Here is a 16,678-nt window from a genome sequence, read left to right on the forward strand (position 1 = left end):
GTATCCAAGCAAGTAATGAAGGCCTTAAACAACTTCGTGGGCTGCTGCATATGAGGTGCTTCTTTCTTGTGGTGCCCTCCGACTCAGTTACACACTGGCATTTTGTCTAGTATTGCTAATCTTCCTGAGAATGCACATTTGTTGCAATACCAAGCTTTGGGGCCTCTTTAATGTATTTGTGTGTGGCAGGTTGCCTGTACTGTTTTGCTGTGAGTAAGTTTTACGTCTTGACAGTTTCTGGAGACAGAATGAGAATGTTCAGCTTGTTACAAATACCTCTAAAAACAAAAACTACCCATGCTGGCAATACCATTTCCTATAAAATTTTCATTTACTAAAGTAGATATTTGCGCAATGAAGGAAGACTAGCAATACTGTAGCTGGGCATTTAAACAAGCTCAGTAAAGAGGAAATAAGTTGATTCCATTCTATCACAGGCGAGAAACATGATCCAAGGGAAATGGTGTTGGGTGTGTGGACAATGCATGAAGGCAGCTGGATAGCCTATCCACACTTTTAACAGATAATGTAAGATAGGAAAAATTCAGCAGGCATAGTGTTCTGAGCATACAGGTGCTATGATATTAGTTTTGCCTGTAGAGTTTCTGCCTGTTACAAAAACAAAAATTATTGTATATATATATATATAAATTGAAAAGGTAAAGTCCCCTGTGCAAGCACCAGTTGTTCCCGACTCGGGTGACATTGCTTTCACGTTTTCATGGCAACTTTTTATGGGGTGGTAGGCCATTGCCTTCCCCAGTCATCTACACTTTCCCCCCCAGCAAGCTGGGTACTCATTTTACTGACCTTGGAAGTATGGAAGGCTAAGCCAACCTTGAGCTGGCTACCTGAACCCAGCTTCCGCCAGAATCAAACTCAGGTCATGAGCAGAGCTTCGGTCTGCAGTACTGCAGCTTTAACACTATGCACCACGGGGCTCTTAATATATAAGTTAAGACCAGCTAAAATAATAATGATCTCAAGCTTTTAAATTCCCTGGAATTGAATGTTAAATGTAAAATCAGGCTGATTAGGTGCAAAAAAAAGGGGGAGGAGAAAAAGGAGCTCCAGTGCGAAGATTGAAGAGCCCAGTTTGTAGCTATCTTATAATGAAAATGCTGCAGTCCTAAATTGATGATATAGCAATAGATTTTCTCTCCCCATGAATCAACTCTGCTCAGTACAATTGTTGCCATTTGTGTAAGACTCATATTATTGAAGCCTTTTTAAAAAAAGGCAATGGGGGTGGGGCTTAGCCAGAAAATTAAGGCAAACTGTCTGCATTGTGTGAAAGAAACATTGTTGCCCAAAGAAGTTTCTAAGTTCCACCGCTGTCGCAGGCCTGTGGCCTAGAATTCAGTGTTGTCCACATTCCTTTCTTTTGTGATGGTACTGGCCCTGTGTTCCACTAATGAGCCATTTAGAATCAGCAGAGCTAAACTGGATTCTGCTCTGTTAGCTGGATGGGATTCCTGCTTCTGCTGCTTCTCCTGATAGAGTCAGGGCTCCTGGTGCCAAGTCAGCAGAGGTAACAGCCACTCTAGTGTTATATTTTTCCACTTGCCAGTATAGAAGGCATGCAAGATTGAGCCTATTGTTGACTGTAACTCATAAATGTAGTTAGGCCTGATGTCTCCTTTGATTTGAAACCCACCGTTTCCTCTTCTTCAAAAATCAGCTTTCTGTTTTAGGAATCATGCTTTTCTGGTCTGTGTAGGGCCAGGCCATCTCCTCTTAGTGTGGCATCCCTTAGTTAATTGAGCCCATGCCAGTATAGGAAGTGAATATCACTTATGTGGTTTCTGAATGGGGATCATTCCCAATTTTGGTATCATTGACATTGCAAATTGTTTTCATTCATAGTGACACAACCTTCACACGGGAGGATTCCACAGATTTTTTAAAAACTGATCATTTGTATACTGGTACAGTGTTTTAGCACTACAGCAATATATTTATTACAGATAATTTTATAGAACAGTAACCTACAGGAGATGGTGCTGAGGTGGGCCATGGTGGGTGGGAGAGCAAACATTAAGGAATTGCTCCATCTGTGTGACAGTGTTGTATGGAAACCCTCTGAAAAACCACTACAGCTTGGGAGACATGGTAGAGGAAGAGCTCTGTGCAGAAGTAAGCAACCATAATTAATATTCCAGAGGCATAGTATCTGGTTGGGTCAGCCCATCTTCCATGTCCAAATTCTTATTTAAGTTGTTTAGTCCGTAATTATGTGTGCTATTAAAACTCATTGTTCTTTGGGGAGAACCTAGGTCAGAGATTGGGGATTTTATAGCCCCCAGTTAACCACAAACAGGTTCACCAAGGAGAAGCTAGTGAACTTCAAATCTGAAGAAAAAGTTTCTGTACAAAAAGGAATGACCTAAATTAGTGGGGTGATAGGAATTCATTTTTTAAAAAATGGTGAATCTATTTTCAGAATGCGTGGCTCTTGGTCAAACACACTATCAACAATGTTTTTAAAAGGTTCTACAGTGATCCAGTGTATTTCAAGCCTGTACACTCTTCATCAAGGAATACACATATGTGAAGTGTTCCATTAAAACTGAAAAGTGCAAGAAAGAAGTACATCTTAGTTTCCTGAAGCAGTATTTAAATATGAAGATATGTTTCACATTGAAAATGAAACAAAAATACCAATAAAATGTTGAAGAACGGAGATCTGCATTTTGAGGTTATAATTTTAAATGAGAATGTTGAAGAAATAGGAATAAAGATATGCACTTTTGATTTCCAAGGAAAGTTGAATCTCAGGATGAATAAGTCCAACTGTACACACACAAGTTGTACTCAACTAGTGGTGCTAAAGCAGGGGTGTCCAAGCTTGCTTAACATAAGAGCCACACAGATTAAACAGATGTTTTAGAGCTGGAAGGCAGCAGGCAGGCAAATAGATGGGGGAGGGAGAGATGGAAAGAAAGCAACTTTAAATGCATTCTCCAAGCCAGTGGCTGGTTTGGCCTGGAAAAGTAATTTAAAGAGACAAACGCCTTCTCCAAGCTGGCTGATGGATGGCAGGGGCTTCAAGAGCCACGCAATGTGTGAAACAACCGTAGTTTGGCCACCTCTGTTTTAAAATATGGTTAGGGAAGCACTTTACATCCAACTGAAAGTAAAAAGTATGCTACTACAGTTAGGTGTGCATTCTGATTTATATCTAGTTACCTACCCAGCAGGTGCTACATTAACAGAAGTCTGTTTCTGCTCACTGGTCTCCTTAGCAGGATTGTATTGGAGAAATATAATTTATTTTGTTTATAACAATAGATTGCATTCCAAACTAAGTTTTTTTGCTAATGGAAGGCACTTCTCAAACTTTCCTACCTCTTCCATTCCCACTGCAGCCCACTGATCTTCCTGAAATGCTACCTTTGTAGGATGGGACCCTCAGGAATGACACAAGTGGCAAATTAGGGGTCTACAGAGGAAGAGGAATTGGCAGAAATTACACTTCCCTTCCCATTAGCAGAAATATATTCTGGATCTAGCCCAATGTCTTTGAAGTATGAAACCTATTATTTCTAGGTATGATTCCAATAATACTTTTATGATTAATGTAAATATGTATCTTTTGAGGTCACAAAATGGTCATAGTGCAGAAGTATTATAATGAAGGCCATCACTGCTGTATAGTAGGGGTGGCCAACGGTAGCTCTCCAGATGTTTTTTTGCCTACAACTCCCATCAGCCCCAGCCAGCATGGCCAATGGCTGGGGCTGATGGGAGTTGTAGGCAAAAAAACATCTGGAGAGCTACCGTTGGCTACCCCTTCTGTACAGACTTTTTTCATTGAATTCTTAATAAATTCATCACTACTTAGTGAAGAGATGTATGGGCTTGAAAATATCTCTGGTATTTGCAGAGGACATTAAAGATGTTCCAATTACAGCTCTCTAGGCTATTTGCTTTTGTATTCTGCAACAGAACAATTCATCATATTAAATTCGGTGGGGGGAGGGGCATTCTCTCACCTCAAAAGTCAATGGGAAAGCCTGCCTTGGGCATCAGCCATAGCACTTTTCAATTATGTGCTCTTCTACAGAAAGCCTGGTCAACCTGTCCCTGAGGAGTTCACTGCACCTCTGGAGCTTCAGCAGCAGCACTTCGGCTTAGAGGATGGCATGTATTCATTCCAGCTCCTACCACCTGTGGAGGGTTTTGTCAACAGGGTTCTTCTTCATCAGAGGCAATGCATGCATAAGCCCAGCTGCGGCAGCACCTAGGAGAAATGAGGCAAAGATTTCCAGTATCATTATCCCATAGCCAGCTATTTTAAACCAAATTCCACATGGATGGCTGTGGCCCTTTTCACACTTACCAGTGGAAGCCGGAAGGGAGTCGGTATTGTGCCGCCTTGCAGTAATCCGAGACAGGGATGGGAGTTTTCAGACACATGTTTGTTTTTCCGATAGGGTTCCGTGATTGAAGCGAGCCATTTCACACTGTTCCGCTCTTATCTCGCTTCCACCAGCGCCAGCTGTTTTCGCCTGCCGGCTCGTGATCTCCGGCTTATTATTTTTTTTTTGGAACGTCGGGCAAAGATTGCTATAGCGCTATAGCGACATATCACAACAGCAACACCATAGAGATGGCTAGGCTCTATTGAGATAAGTTACCAGGTTTCAGCGGTGGCAATATCTGGCATCTTAATGGAGCCCAGACATCCCTATGGTGATGCTGTTGTGATACGTCACTATAGCGCTATAGCGATCTTAGCCCGACGTTCCAAAAAAAAAAAAAAGCCGGAGATCGTGTGTGCCGGCGGGCGAAAAAGGGCGCGAAAACTGCTCCCGGGTTAGATACTGGACATTTCACACAGCATCCCATAGTGATTTCAACCCGGAAGAAGGGGTTGAAAAGTGGAAGAAGCTGCTCTTTGTTAGTAACGACTCAGGCATGCCTCACTACCGGGACAGCTGCGGGACTGTGTGAAAAGGTGAGGGTATTCCGGTAGCAGCCAGTTACTGAATCGGGTCTGTCTGAAATGCCAGCAGAAACCCGTTACTGATCAGTAACTGACCAGCTGGCATACCGGAATACTTAGGCTGTGTGAAAAAGATCTGTGTCAGTCTGTTGCAGCAAAACCCACAAGGAGTAATTTGGCACCTTAAAGCAAATTTACTTATAAGTGGGCCTTTGCCCACAAAAGCCATCTGTCATCTTTTAAGTTGTCATGAGATTCCTCTTTTTTAAAGGACTAGTTATCAAGGAAGAAATGTACCTTAATTCAATTCAGCCTCAGATTCTGGGTTAGTGTAGAACTGAAGCAAACTAAAATCTAGAAAACAGAAAAGGCACTGAGGAGAGACAGCAGAGGGGTATTTGTTGCACTTGGGAACAACAGCATTGCCATTCACTTGGATATCTGAGACAAGAGGTTGGTCCATATTTACTAGTAAGCATGTAGAGAGCATCCATGACCAAGGTGGGGGGAAGGATACAGACAGCTAACTCTGAACCCCTTGATTCATGCAAGCAGTTTATGACTGAGGCAGCCATTACCTCACATTCTACCTGAGGCCCCTGCTAGGGGCATTGGTATCTGAGTTTCCTTTATTAGTCTTTCCAGGCTATTGGACATCTGAAGTTCTTTTTCTGATCTGCCAGGACTACTCATAGTCTTCATTCATTAATCTTTCTACAGATTATGGCATTAAACCAAAGCATCCCATCTTCCGAACACGGCTGTCTCGTAAAGAATCAAAAGAACTGCAGAAGGCACACAAGAGCAAGCGGGATAAGCCCGATTTTGAGGATTATTATTACGATGACATCTTTTGATTTGCTCTGGGAACTGGTGCTGCAAATGGCACCTCTTTAGTGGCCTTGCACCAGCTATTTGATAAAAATGAATGGGCGGCTACAGGCAGAAATTCCTCTTCCACTCTCACAACCTTCTTTATTGCACAGGGCTACTGAGTGGCACCTCTGTTTCATCCATGCACCTGTGCTACAGTCACAGTCCTTGGCTCTGACTTCCTCTCATCATTCAGTGAGTGCTTAGGAAACCTTGAAAACATGAGGGTAGTGGCTACAGATGGGCTTCTATGGCTGTGGCTGTTGCTATGTCGCAAACATTCATGTACTGCTGTCATTCAAATCTGCTTCTCCTTCAGCTCTTTCCTCCTTTGTTTCCAGCTCCCTCCAAACTCCAAATTCTATTCTATATTTATATACAATATAAATAAATGAAAATTCCTCCATTGTGCAAAATCCATTGCATTATTTGAGTTTTCCTAGTGGACAGATTAGTGGTGATACTAAAATGCAGAATATACATCATGGCTGCTTCCTCCAAGAGTCTTTAGGAAGAATGCATCCAAAGGCCCTTTTAAGGGCATTTTGAAATGGCTCCTTAGCTGCTAACTACAGCTCTGCCAGGGCATGATTTGTGTTTGGCTTGAGAAAAGATTAGAAGTTAAGCAAAAGGCTTTGCAGCCCAACTGATGGATGTTCTTGGGATTCTATTCTCTGCAAGTTTTTAAACAGAAAGTGGCAACATGACAAGCTTTTGCAGGACATATCTGGTGGATTCAGAATGCCAACAGCTGGGAATGGGTGGCTAACTCCAGTTTTCATTTTAACTGGCATTTTCTAATTATTTTAAATTTGTTATTATCCTTGGGCCCCAGTATCTGGGAGAAAGACAGACTTATGTTTTACATAAATAGATGCATAGAGTTCCAACACTGCAACAAAAAACTAATGCCCCCACTGTTCCTAATGATATAAAGACACACACAGCCTGCCTCATAATAGCCCCTCTCACAGATGTGGGTATAGCATCAGTGGGGGAGGGAGCCTACTTGATCCCCTCACCTCTACAGAAGCAACATGAGGAAAGAAAAAACCCACACAAATAAGTTGCTTCATTATGCCTCAGCAAAGTCATTTCACACAGCCAGACTCAGATGGAAGCTTCCCATATGGCATATAATTTATAAAAATGGAGGCCGTTCAACAGTCTTCTGAATTTCATGAGCAATCAGTTCTCAAAATGAGGGCTTCTGCCCTTGGAATGTTCCATACTGCACCACAGAATTGCCCACATGAGAGACACTTTGGGTGGAGAGAGTTGGCTCTTCTAACTCCCACAAACAGTCTGTAAGAGCCATTGCTTAGAGGCCCAGCATTCTTAGGCAAGACAACAAAAGTCACACAGGCGCCTTGAAACATCACGTTTAATCATAGTTATCACCAGAGCAGAAGCACAGAGCCCCTTTCTGAGGGGTGGGGGGAGGAGGGCAAAGGCACACCTTTCTGCAGCTTTCATTAGCCCCTTGTCGCACCTCTTATTTCCCCGGCTTTAATTCTTCTCAGTGGGATTGAGCTCTTCCTGTTTCTATTTGTGCTTATAGCCAGAGCTAATCCCAGGCCCCTAAACATGGATAAATCAATATACCAGCCCTCCTTCCAGGATCCAAATTCCTTCCTAAATGTAGAACTGGCAGCTGGAGCAGTTTGGTGGGAGAAAGCTGATAATTTGAACGCTGGAATAGAAGAGCTCTTCCCATCAACAGGAGCCTGGATCCCCACTGGCTAGTTACATACTCCAGCACTTTTTCCCTGTCAAAGGAGAGCCAGGCACCTATGATTTCCCAGAACGTGCCGGGTCTTCCCAGGCACAGGATAACATTCTTACTTGGATGCCAGTAGGTATGTCCTGTGCTTTGACAGGGCAAAATTCTCCAAAACCCTTCCTCTTATTCACCTTCTTTTGCCCTTTCCCCTGCCTGTTCACCATTCCCCATAGCTTCCTAAGCATATTAGCCATCAAGTCTTTCATGGTGGATGTTCTTTGCTGCTTTCAAATTAAACCACTAAAACTCCAATAGTTACAGATAGCGTTTGAGCTAAAGCAGTTCCTGACACACAGCAGCACCAAGCCAAGACCCATGGCTATGCCCTCTTTGCCGGTAGCACCAAGTGAGCCCTTGTGTGCGCACTGCAAGTGGGAAGCCCACCACAGCCTTGCCTTGATCCAACACCCACACCTGCTCTCCTCCTAAGACCTGTGGCAGCACTGCCTGTGTTCCATTGGTGGTGCTTTCCCCCCCCACACAATAAACCAAAACAGCATATTTGCTTTCAAAAATAATAAACCCATTTTTGTCCACCCCCCACCCCTCCCCAATCCCCCAGCCCAAAGAAAGGAGGTGCACTGGAAGAGGTGGGGCTTTGCACACTGAGGGAAACCAATCTGCCTCCAGCCTCAAAGCAGCTTGTCCATGCACAATGGGGAATGGCCCTGGTCTGTACAGGAAGGAGGGGCTCTGGCCTGCCCCTACTCTAGGTAGATGTCCTCTGTGGGGCATGTATATTCCACACATTCCTTGTAGAACTGGTGGAAGGCTCTCCTGCAAATAAGCAAAAAAACAGACAAAGGCACAGGTCAGGTCAGGAACTTGAATTATGACATTTAGAACATAAGAAAATCATTGCTGGATCAGACCAATAGTCCATCTAGTCCAGCTTCCTGTCTCACACAACCAGTTCCTCTTGGTGGCCAACAACAGCTCATAGAGGCCTGGCTCTGGGATTTAGAGGATTAGTGCCTCTAAATGTGGAGGTTTCCTCTCAATCACCATCGCTAGTAGCCATTGAATCTATCTAATCCCCTATCTAATTCCTGTGGTTATTATTACATCCTGTGGCAGTGAATTCCATGTTTTAATTACTCTCTGTGTAAAGTTGCATTTCCTTTTTTTCCCATCCTGCACCTACTGCCCATCAGCTTCACTGGATGCCCTCGAGTTCTAGTATTTTGGGAGGGAGAAAAATTTCTTTGTCAGTTCTCTCCGTCCCATGCATAATTTCATAAACCTCTATCATGTTTCCTTCACTTGTCTCTTTTCTAAACTGAAAAGGTGGAGTAATGAGAATCCATAATCAACCCTTGAATTTGAAGAAATGCCAATTCCTTTTTCAGCCCCAGTTTCAACAATCCCATTATTTGCATCTCTGTTACAAATCTCAGAAAGGGAAGATTTTATTTACTTAGAAAATTATATTCCTCCTCCCTGAAGAAGCTGCTTGAGATTGCTCACAACTAAGACAATAAAATAAAACTAGTAGAAAACAAATAAAGAAACGACTAAAAACAAGCTGATGCCTTTAAAACAGCCAAGGCATAACAACATCAAAAGAGTTTGAGCAGTCTAAAATTATGTTGATAACATGCTCCTTGGGCTAAAAGCAGACTATAAATGTGTAACAATATAATCCCTTAGTTATAAGTCTGAGTAAAAAGGAAAGTTTTAGCTTGGCACCTAAAAGGAAGTATATTCCCTTTGCTATCATCCTCCTGCATATAAGATAGGAATGACACTGATATACTTTAAAAACATACAGTGGGCTATAATACTTTTGTGAGCAAGCTACGCTTGCGCACTTTTCACATACACTTCTTGGGTGACATGCTAATCATGCAAACAGACTAGTGATAAATGTACACAAGGAAGCAGATTCATAGGCTGCCTTCATGCATCGTGTCAAGCCAACATTAAGCTTGAATTGTACGAACCTGGTTTCTTCCTGCTGTGATTGTACATGCTCTCACATAGAATGGCAGGAGCAACCCTGCAGGATTACATGATTCTGACTGAAATATATCCCACTGCTAAATAATTCAGGTATCAGTCTGCTTTGCTTCATCACTTAACTGTGAACTGCTCAGGAAAAATACACAGTCTCTTATAAAGAGTCTAATTCAGAGGCAAAAAAACTGTAGGGGGAAGCAATAAAACTTTGAATCTCCCCAGCATTATATTGCTTCTATTACCCAGTAAAGCCCTGGCTACCTGCCATTCAAGGTAAAATAAGAATTCTGAAAAGAGCAGATGGTCACACATCATTTTGAAACACAGCTCATCTTGCTGGGAAAGGCTGGCTAACCCCTGACCTCTTATGTACATGCTGACATCATCAACATCCACCCACAATCAGTGCTCCCTTCCCTTCAGTCCACTTAGACTGGGTTCCCTACAAATAACTGATTCCAGGATGTAGCCTGTGACTCACCCTACAGACTCTGCAAGCGGCTTGGTAGACTCTTCTGACACAAAGACATGGCACGCAAATCTGTGGTCAGCTGGGTGCTTGGTGATGAACCCAAAATACCTGACAGAGATAGAAAGAGAGAGAGAGGACAGACTAGGTAAATCTGGGCTTAGAGGGTTCTGGACCCCAAGAAAGGCATCGATCTCTACCAAAGCAAAAGACTCAAGGATTTTCTATTTAGTGTGTCCTTCTTGCAATCTGCAGTCTAACATAAGAACGTTAGAGAAGCCATGTTGGATCAGGCCAATGACCCATCCAGTCCAACACTGTGTCACACAGTGGCCAATATATGTGTGTGCGTACATACACACACACACACACACAAATACATATACTGTGGCTAATAGCCACTGATGGATCTCTGCTCCATATTTTTATCCAATCCACATAGTGGCCAATATATGTGTGTGTGTACACACATATAAATATACTGTGGCTAATAGCCACTGATGGATCTCTGCTCCATATTTTTATCCAATCCCCTCCTAAAGCTGGCTATGCTTGTAGCCGCCACCACCTACTGTGGCAGTGAATTCCACATGTTAATCACCCTCTGGGTGAAGAAGTACTTCCTTTTATCCGTTTTAACCTGACTGCTCAGCAATTTCATCAAATGCTCACGAGTTCTTGTATTATGAGAAAGGGAGAAAAATGCTTCTTTCTCTGCTTTTTCCATCCCATGCATAATCTTGTAAACCTCTATCATGTCACCCCACAGTAGACGTTTCTCCAAGCTAAAGAGCCCCAAGCGTTTTAACCTTTCTTCATAGGGAAAGTGTTCCAAACCTTTAATCATTCTAGTTTCCCTTTTCTGGACTTTTTCCAATGCTAGAATATCCTTTTTTAGGTGCGGTGACCAGAATTGTACACAGTATTCCAAATGAGACCGCACCATCGATTTATACAGGGGCATTATGATACTGGCTGATTTGTTTTCAATTCCCTTCCTAATAATTCCCAGCATGGCATTAGTCTTTTTTATTGCAATCGCACACTGTCTTGACATTTTCAGTGAGTTATCTACAACGACCCCAAGATCTCTCTCTTGGTCAGTCTCTGCCAGTTCACAACCCATCAGCTTGTATTTGTAGCTGGGATTCTTGGCCCCAACGTGCATTACTTTGCACTTGGCCACATTGAACCTCATCTGCCACGTTGACGCCCACTCACCCAGCCTCAACAGTTCCCTTTGGATTGCTTCACAATCCTCTCTGGTTCTCACCACCCTGAACAATTTAGTGTCATCTGCAAACTTGGCCACTTCACTGCTTACTCCCAACTTCAGATCATTAATGAACAAGTTAAAGAGCATGGGACCCAGGACTGAGCCCTGCAGCACCCCACTGCTTACTGTCCTCCACTGTGAAGACTGCCCATTTATACTCACTCTCTGCTTCCTATTAATTAGCCAGTTTTTGATCCACAAGAGGACATGTCCTTTTACTCCATGACTCTCAAGCTTACTAAGGAGTCTTTGATGAGGAACTTTATCAAAAGCTTTCTGGAAGTCAAGGTAAACAACATCTATTGGGTTCCTTTTGTCCACATGTTTGTTCGCCCCCTCAAAGAACTGTAACAGGTTAGTGATGCAAGATCTTCCCTTACAGAACCCATGCTGAGTATTTCTCAATAACGTGTTCATCAGTGTGCCTGCTCATTCTGAAACCTTGATAATGGTTTCTACCAACTTTCCCGGTATTGAAAGACTGACTGGCCTGTAATTTCCCAGATCTCTTCTGGAACTCTTTTTAAAGATGGGGGTGACATTTGCTACCTTCCAGTCCTCAGGAATGGAGGCAGATTTCAATGAAAGATTACATATTTTTGTCAGGAGATCCACAAGTTCAACTTTGAGTTCTTTCAGAACTCTTGGAAGTATGCCATCTGGTGACTTTTTAGTTTTTAATTTGTCAATTTGTTAATTTGTCAATCAGTTGTAGGACCTCCTCTCTTGTCACCTCAATTTGACTCAGGTCTTTCAACACTCCTTCCAAAATTATTGGTTCTGGAGCTGGCAAACACTTCTCATCTTCCACAGTGAAGACGGAGGCAAAAAATGCATTCAGCTTCTCAGCCATTTCCCTATCCTCCTTCAGTAGTCCTTTTACCCCTTAATCATCCAAGGGCCTCCCTGCCTCCCTGGCTGGTTTCCTGCTTCTAATACATTTGAAGAAATTTTTATTGTTTGTCTTTATGTTTTTTGCAATATGCTCCTCATAGTCCCTTTTTGCCTGCCTGATCACAGTCTTGCATTTGATTTGCCACAGCCTGTGTTCCCTTTTATTAATCTCACTTGGACTAGCTTTCCACCGCTTAAAGGAGTCCTTCTTACCTTTTACAGCTTCCATTACTTTATTCGTTAACCATGCAGGCCTTTTCTTATACCTGTTTGTGCCTTTCCTAGCTTGTGGTATATATTTTATCTGAGCTTCTAGGATTGTTTTAAATAGCCTCCAAGTTTCCCCAAGGGTTTTGACTGTATTTACCTTTCCTTTCAGTTTCCTCTTCACATGCCTCCTCATCTCAGAGAATTTACCCCTTTTAAAGTTAAATGTGGTTGTGCTGGTCTTTAGGGACAACTCCCTATTTATACAAATGGTGAAATCAATAACATTATGGTCACTGCTCCCAAGCGGTGCGATCACTTTTACATCTCTCACCAAGTCTTGGGCATTACTTAAGACCAAATCCAGGATTGCCCCACCCCTGGTAGGTTCTGTGACCATCTGCTCCACTGAGAGCATCTAGAAACTCAATCTCTTTCTCTCGACCTGAACACATATTGACCCAACCAATCTGCGGGTAGTTAAAATCACCTATTACGACACAGTTTTTACGTTTATCCGCTATCTTTAATCCTTCCATCATATTATAATAGTCCTCTATCTTTTGATTTGGTGGGCAATAACAAACTCCCATAGTTAAATTTCCTGTTGAGCCCTCTATTTTGACCCAAAGCATTTCTAGAAGGGAATCTAATTCTTTGATCTCTTACTGGACTGTATACCCTCGCTGACATACGGAGCAAACCCACCTCCAACCCTTCCCTCCCTATCCTTCTGATATAACATATCCAGAAATCACCGTGTCCCACTGATTCTCCTCATTTCACCAAGTTTCTGAAATTCCCACAATGTCAATGTTTTCTCCCAACATTAAACATTCCAACTCACCAATTTTACTTTGAACACTTCTAGCATTTGTATACAAACATCTATAATTTCCCAGGCAAGTTAGGCCCGCAACCTTCCTCCTGATGCCTCGAGACTTTGGCAGACACTCCGTACTGTTTGTCACCATTTCAGTGGACAACTGATCCATTACCTGGTAGAAAAGTAACAGCTAACCCTTCTTCTCTTTGAGATGAGTTCTCCCGAACCAGAGACATTTCATCTCCTGTCAGCTTTCCCCCAAGATGTAGTTTAAAAACTGCTCTGCCACCTTTTTGATTTTAAGCGCCAGCAGCTTAGTTCCATCTGGGGACAAGTGGAGACCGTCTCTTTTGTACAGCTCCCGCTTGTTCCAGAAAGCATCCCAGTGCCTAACAAACTTAAACCCTTCCTCCCTACACCATCAACTCATCCACACATTGAGACTTCTAATTTGTGCCTGTCTCTCTAGCCTTGCATGTGGAACAGGTAGCACTTCTGAGAAGGCTACCTTGGAGGTCCTGGCCTTAAGCCTCCTGCCTAGCAGCCTAAATTTTTCCTCAAGGACCTCACAACAGCATTTCCCCACATCGTTGGTGCCAACATGCACCTCGACCACTGGCTCCTCTCCAGCACTGTCTATCAGTCTATCTACAACACACATAATGTCCGCTATCTTCGCACCAGACAGGCAAGTCACCATACGGTCAGTACGCAGTTTTGCCACCCAGTTGTCTACTTGCCTAAGGATTGAATCACCAGCTACCAGGACCCCCCCTCTCTCCCTGCCCAGGGATGGTTCCTTGGCGTGAAAGGATACTCGCTCACCAACTGAAGAAGAGGTCCCTTCTGAGGGCGCATTCCTTTTATCCTCATCACGGTGCCCTGTTCCCTCTCGACCCTCATGCTCCCTGGCAGCAATGGGGCTGCCACGTTCAGAGAGGGGCTCATCTAATACGTCCCTGAGAGTCTTCTCCGAGTGCCTAACTGACCGTCTCTGCTTCTCCAGGTCAGTCACCTTGGCCTCAAGGGTATGAACTCGTTCCCTGAGTACCAGGAGCTCCTTGCATCGAGCACACACCCAAGACTTCAGTCCTGTGGGCAGATAGTCATACAGTATGTCACAGAAGTGAGTACACCCCCTCACATTTTGTAAATATTTAAGTATATCTTTTCATGTGACAACACTGAAGAAATGACACTTGGCTACAATGTAAAGTAGTAAGTCTACAGCTTGTATAACAGTGATAATAATAATAATAATAATAATAATAATAATAATAATAATAATAATAATAATAATAATAATAATAATAATAATAATAATAACAACAACAACTTTTTATTTCTATCCTGCCCTCCCCGCCGAGGCAGGCTCAGGGCGGCTCACAACATAAAATATATTATACAACAATTATACTTATAAAATCATAGTTAAAACAGATTACAGATTATTAAAATTAACATTAACAATAAAGTGCTATAACATTAGATCTTCAATAGAATTCAGTAACTAAAAGCATTTTCAACGGCACTTCCTGGCTTGTCGTTAGTTGAAGGCTATTTTGAAGAGGTGGTCTTACAGGCCCTACGGAATTGATCTAAGCATCGTAGGGCCCGTACCTCTACCTCCTCTGGGAGTTGATTCCACAGCAGTGGAGCAGCGATAGAGAAGGTCCGATCCCGGGTGGCCTTCAATCTGGCCTCTCTTGGCCCAGGGATATTCAGCTGGTTTTTTCCAGCTGACCTCAGCGCTCTCTGGGGCTCATATGGGGAGAGACGGTCCCTCAGGTAGGCAGGTCCTTGGCCATATAGGGCTTTAAAGGTGATAACCAGCACCTTGTAACGAACTCGGTATACCACTGGCAGCCAGTGCAGTCCGCGTAGTCCCGGCTGTATGTGCTCCCACCTTGGGAGCCCCAACAGTAGCCTAGCCGCCGCGTTCTGCACCAACTGCAGCCGCCGAGTTCGGCACAAGGGCAGCCCCATGTAGAGGGCGTTGCAGTAATCCAGTCTCGAGGTGACCGTAGCATGGATCACCATTGCTAGGTCACGGCGCTCCAGGAAGGGGGCCAACTGCTTCGCCCGTCGAAGATGAAAGAACGCGGACTTGGCAGCGGCCGCTATCTGTGCCTCCATTGATAATGAAGGCTCCAGAAGAACCCCCAAGCTCCTGACCTTATGGGCTGCTTTCAACAGCACACCGTCAAAAGCCGGCAAGGGGATTTCCCTTCCCAGAGCGCCGCGACCCAAGCAAAGGACCTCTGTCATCGTTGGATTCAGCTTCAGCCCGCTCAGTCTGAGCCAACCTGCCATGGCTTGCAATGCTAGGTCCAGGTTTTCTGGGACAGAGTCAGGTCGGCCGTCCATTAGTAGAGTTGGGTGTCATCTGCGTATTGATGGCACCCAAGCCCAAACCTCCTGGCAATCTGGGCAAGGGGCGCATGTAGATGTTAAACAACATCGGGGAGAGAACTGCCCCTTGTGGCACCCCACACACTAGTGGGTGCCTCCGGGACAGCTCTCCCCCAATTGCCATCCTTTGTCCCCGTCCATCAAGGAAGGAGGAAAGCCACTGTAAGGCCAACCCCCTTATTCCCGCGTTGGCGAGCCGGCGGGCTAGTAGCCGATGATCGCCGTGTCGAACGCAGCCAACAGGTCCAACAACATCAGCACCGCCACGCCGCCTCGATCCAGATGCCGCTGGAGGTCATCCACCAAGGCGACCAGCACTGTCTCCGTCCCATGATCTGGATGAAAGCCGGACTGGTGAGGGTCTAAGGCGGAAGTGTCATCCAAAAAACTCTGCAACTGTAACGCCACTGCCCTCTCTATAACCTTACCTAAAAATGGTAGGTTCGAGACCGGTCGGTAGTTCGCCAATTCGGCCGGATCGGCTGTACTCTTTTTTAAGAGAGGGCAGACCATAGCCTCTTTCAAAGATGTTGGAAATTGCCCTTCCAAGAGGGATCTATTTATGATATCCCGTACAGGATATCTAAGCTCCCTCTGGCAAGATTTAATTAGCCAGGAGGGGCATGGGTCAAGATCACAAGTTGTAGGGCATACAGTTGAGAGAATTTTGTCGACTTCCCCAAGACTAAGCGCGTCGAAGTGATCCAAGGTAACATCAGAAGACAGGCACGGAGCCCCAGGTTCTTGTACTGCATCCAATGTGGCAGGAAGGTCCTGGCGGAGCGACAAGATTTTATCTGCAAAAAATTCCGCAAAAGCCTCACAGCCTATTTCCAATTCTCTCATGTTTGGTCTGCCTTGAGGCAGAGTGGTCAAATTCTCGATTATCTTAAATAATTGTGCCGGGCGCGAGTTTGCAGATGCAATCCTAGCCACAAAGTAATCCTTCTTTGCGGCTTTGACTGCCATCTCATAAGACTTCATAAACGTTCTATAGGATGTTCTTGTCGCTTCGTCACGAGTATGCCGCC

General features: G+C 44.1%; 2 protein-coding genes across 3 annotated transcripts in view; one reads left to right on the forward strand and one right to left on the reverse strand.

The window, feature by feature from the left end:
• Nucleotides 1–1,443: 1,443 nt before the first annotated feature.
• FREY1 (Frey regulator of sperm-oocyte fusion 1) lies at nucleotides 1,444–5,869 on the forward strand. Its single transcript, XM_060261408.1, has 3 exons — nucleotides 1,444–1,531; nucleotides 4,067–4,143; nucleotides 5,669–5,869. Exons 1-3 carry the CDS (start codon nucleotides 1,467–1,469, stop codon nucleotides 5,803–5,805), a joined length of 279 nt encoding a protein of 92 aa, XP_060117391.1. The 5' UTR covers nucleotides 1,444–1,466; the 3' UTR covers nucleotides 5,806–5,869.
• A 1,318-nt stretch (nucleotides 5,870–7,187) lies between these two features.
• Nucleotides 7,188–16,678, reverse strand: part of MAPK8IP1 (mitogen-activated protein kinase 8 interacting protein 1) — a 131,504-nt gene continuing 122,013 nt past the window's right edge. For both annotated transcript variants that reach the window (XM_060261069.1, XM_060261070.1), the window contains exons 11-12: nucleotides 10,045–10,143; nucleotides 7,188–8,381 (exon numbers count right to left, since the gene is read on the reverse strand). In XM_060261069.1, coding sequence (XP_060117052.1) covers nucleotides 8,309–8,381; nucleotides 10,045–10,143 — 172 coding nt within the window. In that variant the 3' untranslated portion in view covers nucleotides 7,188–8,308. The remainder of the gene's footprint in view (nucleotides 8,382–10,044; nucleotides 10,144–16,678) is intronic.

Source organism: Heteronotia binoei, chromosome 21, assembly GCF_032191835.1.
Source record: "Heteronotia binoei isolate CCM8104 ecotype False Entrance Well chromosome 21, APGP_CSIRO_Hbin_v1, whole genome shotgun sequence".
In the NCBI taxonomy this organism is placed as follows: Eukaryota; Metazoa; Chordata; class Lepidosauria; order Squamata; family Gekkonidae; genus Heteronotia; species Heteronotia binoei.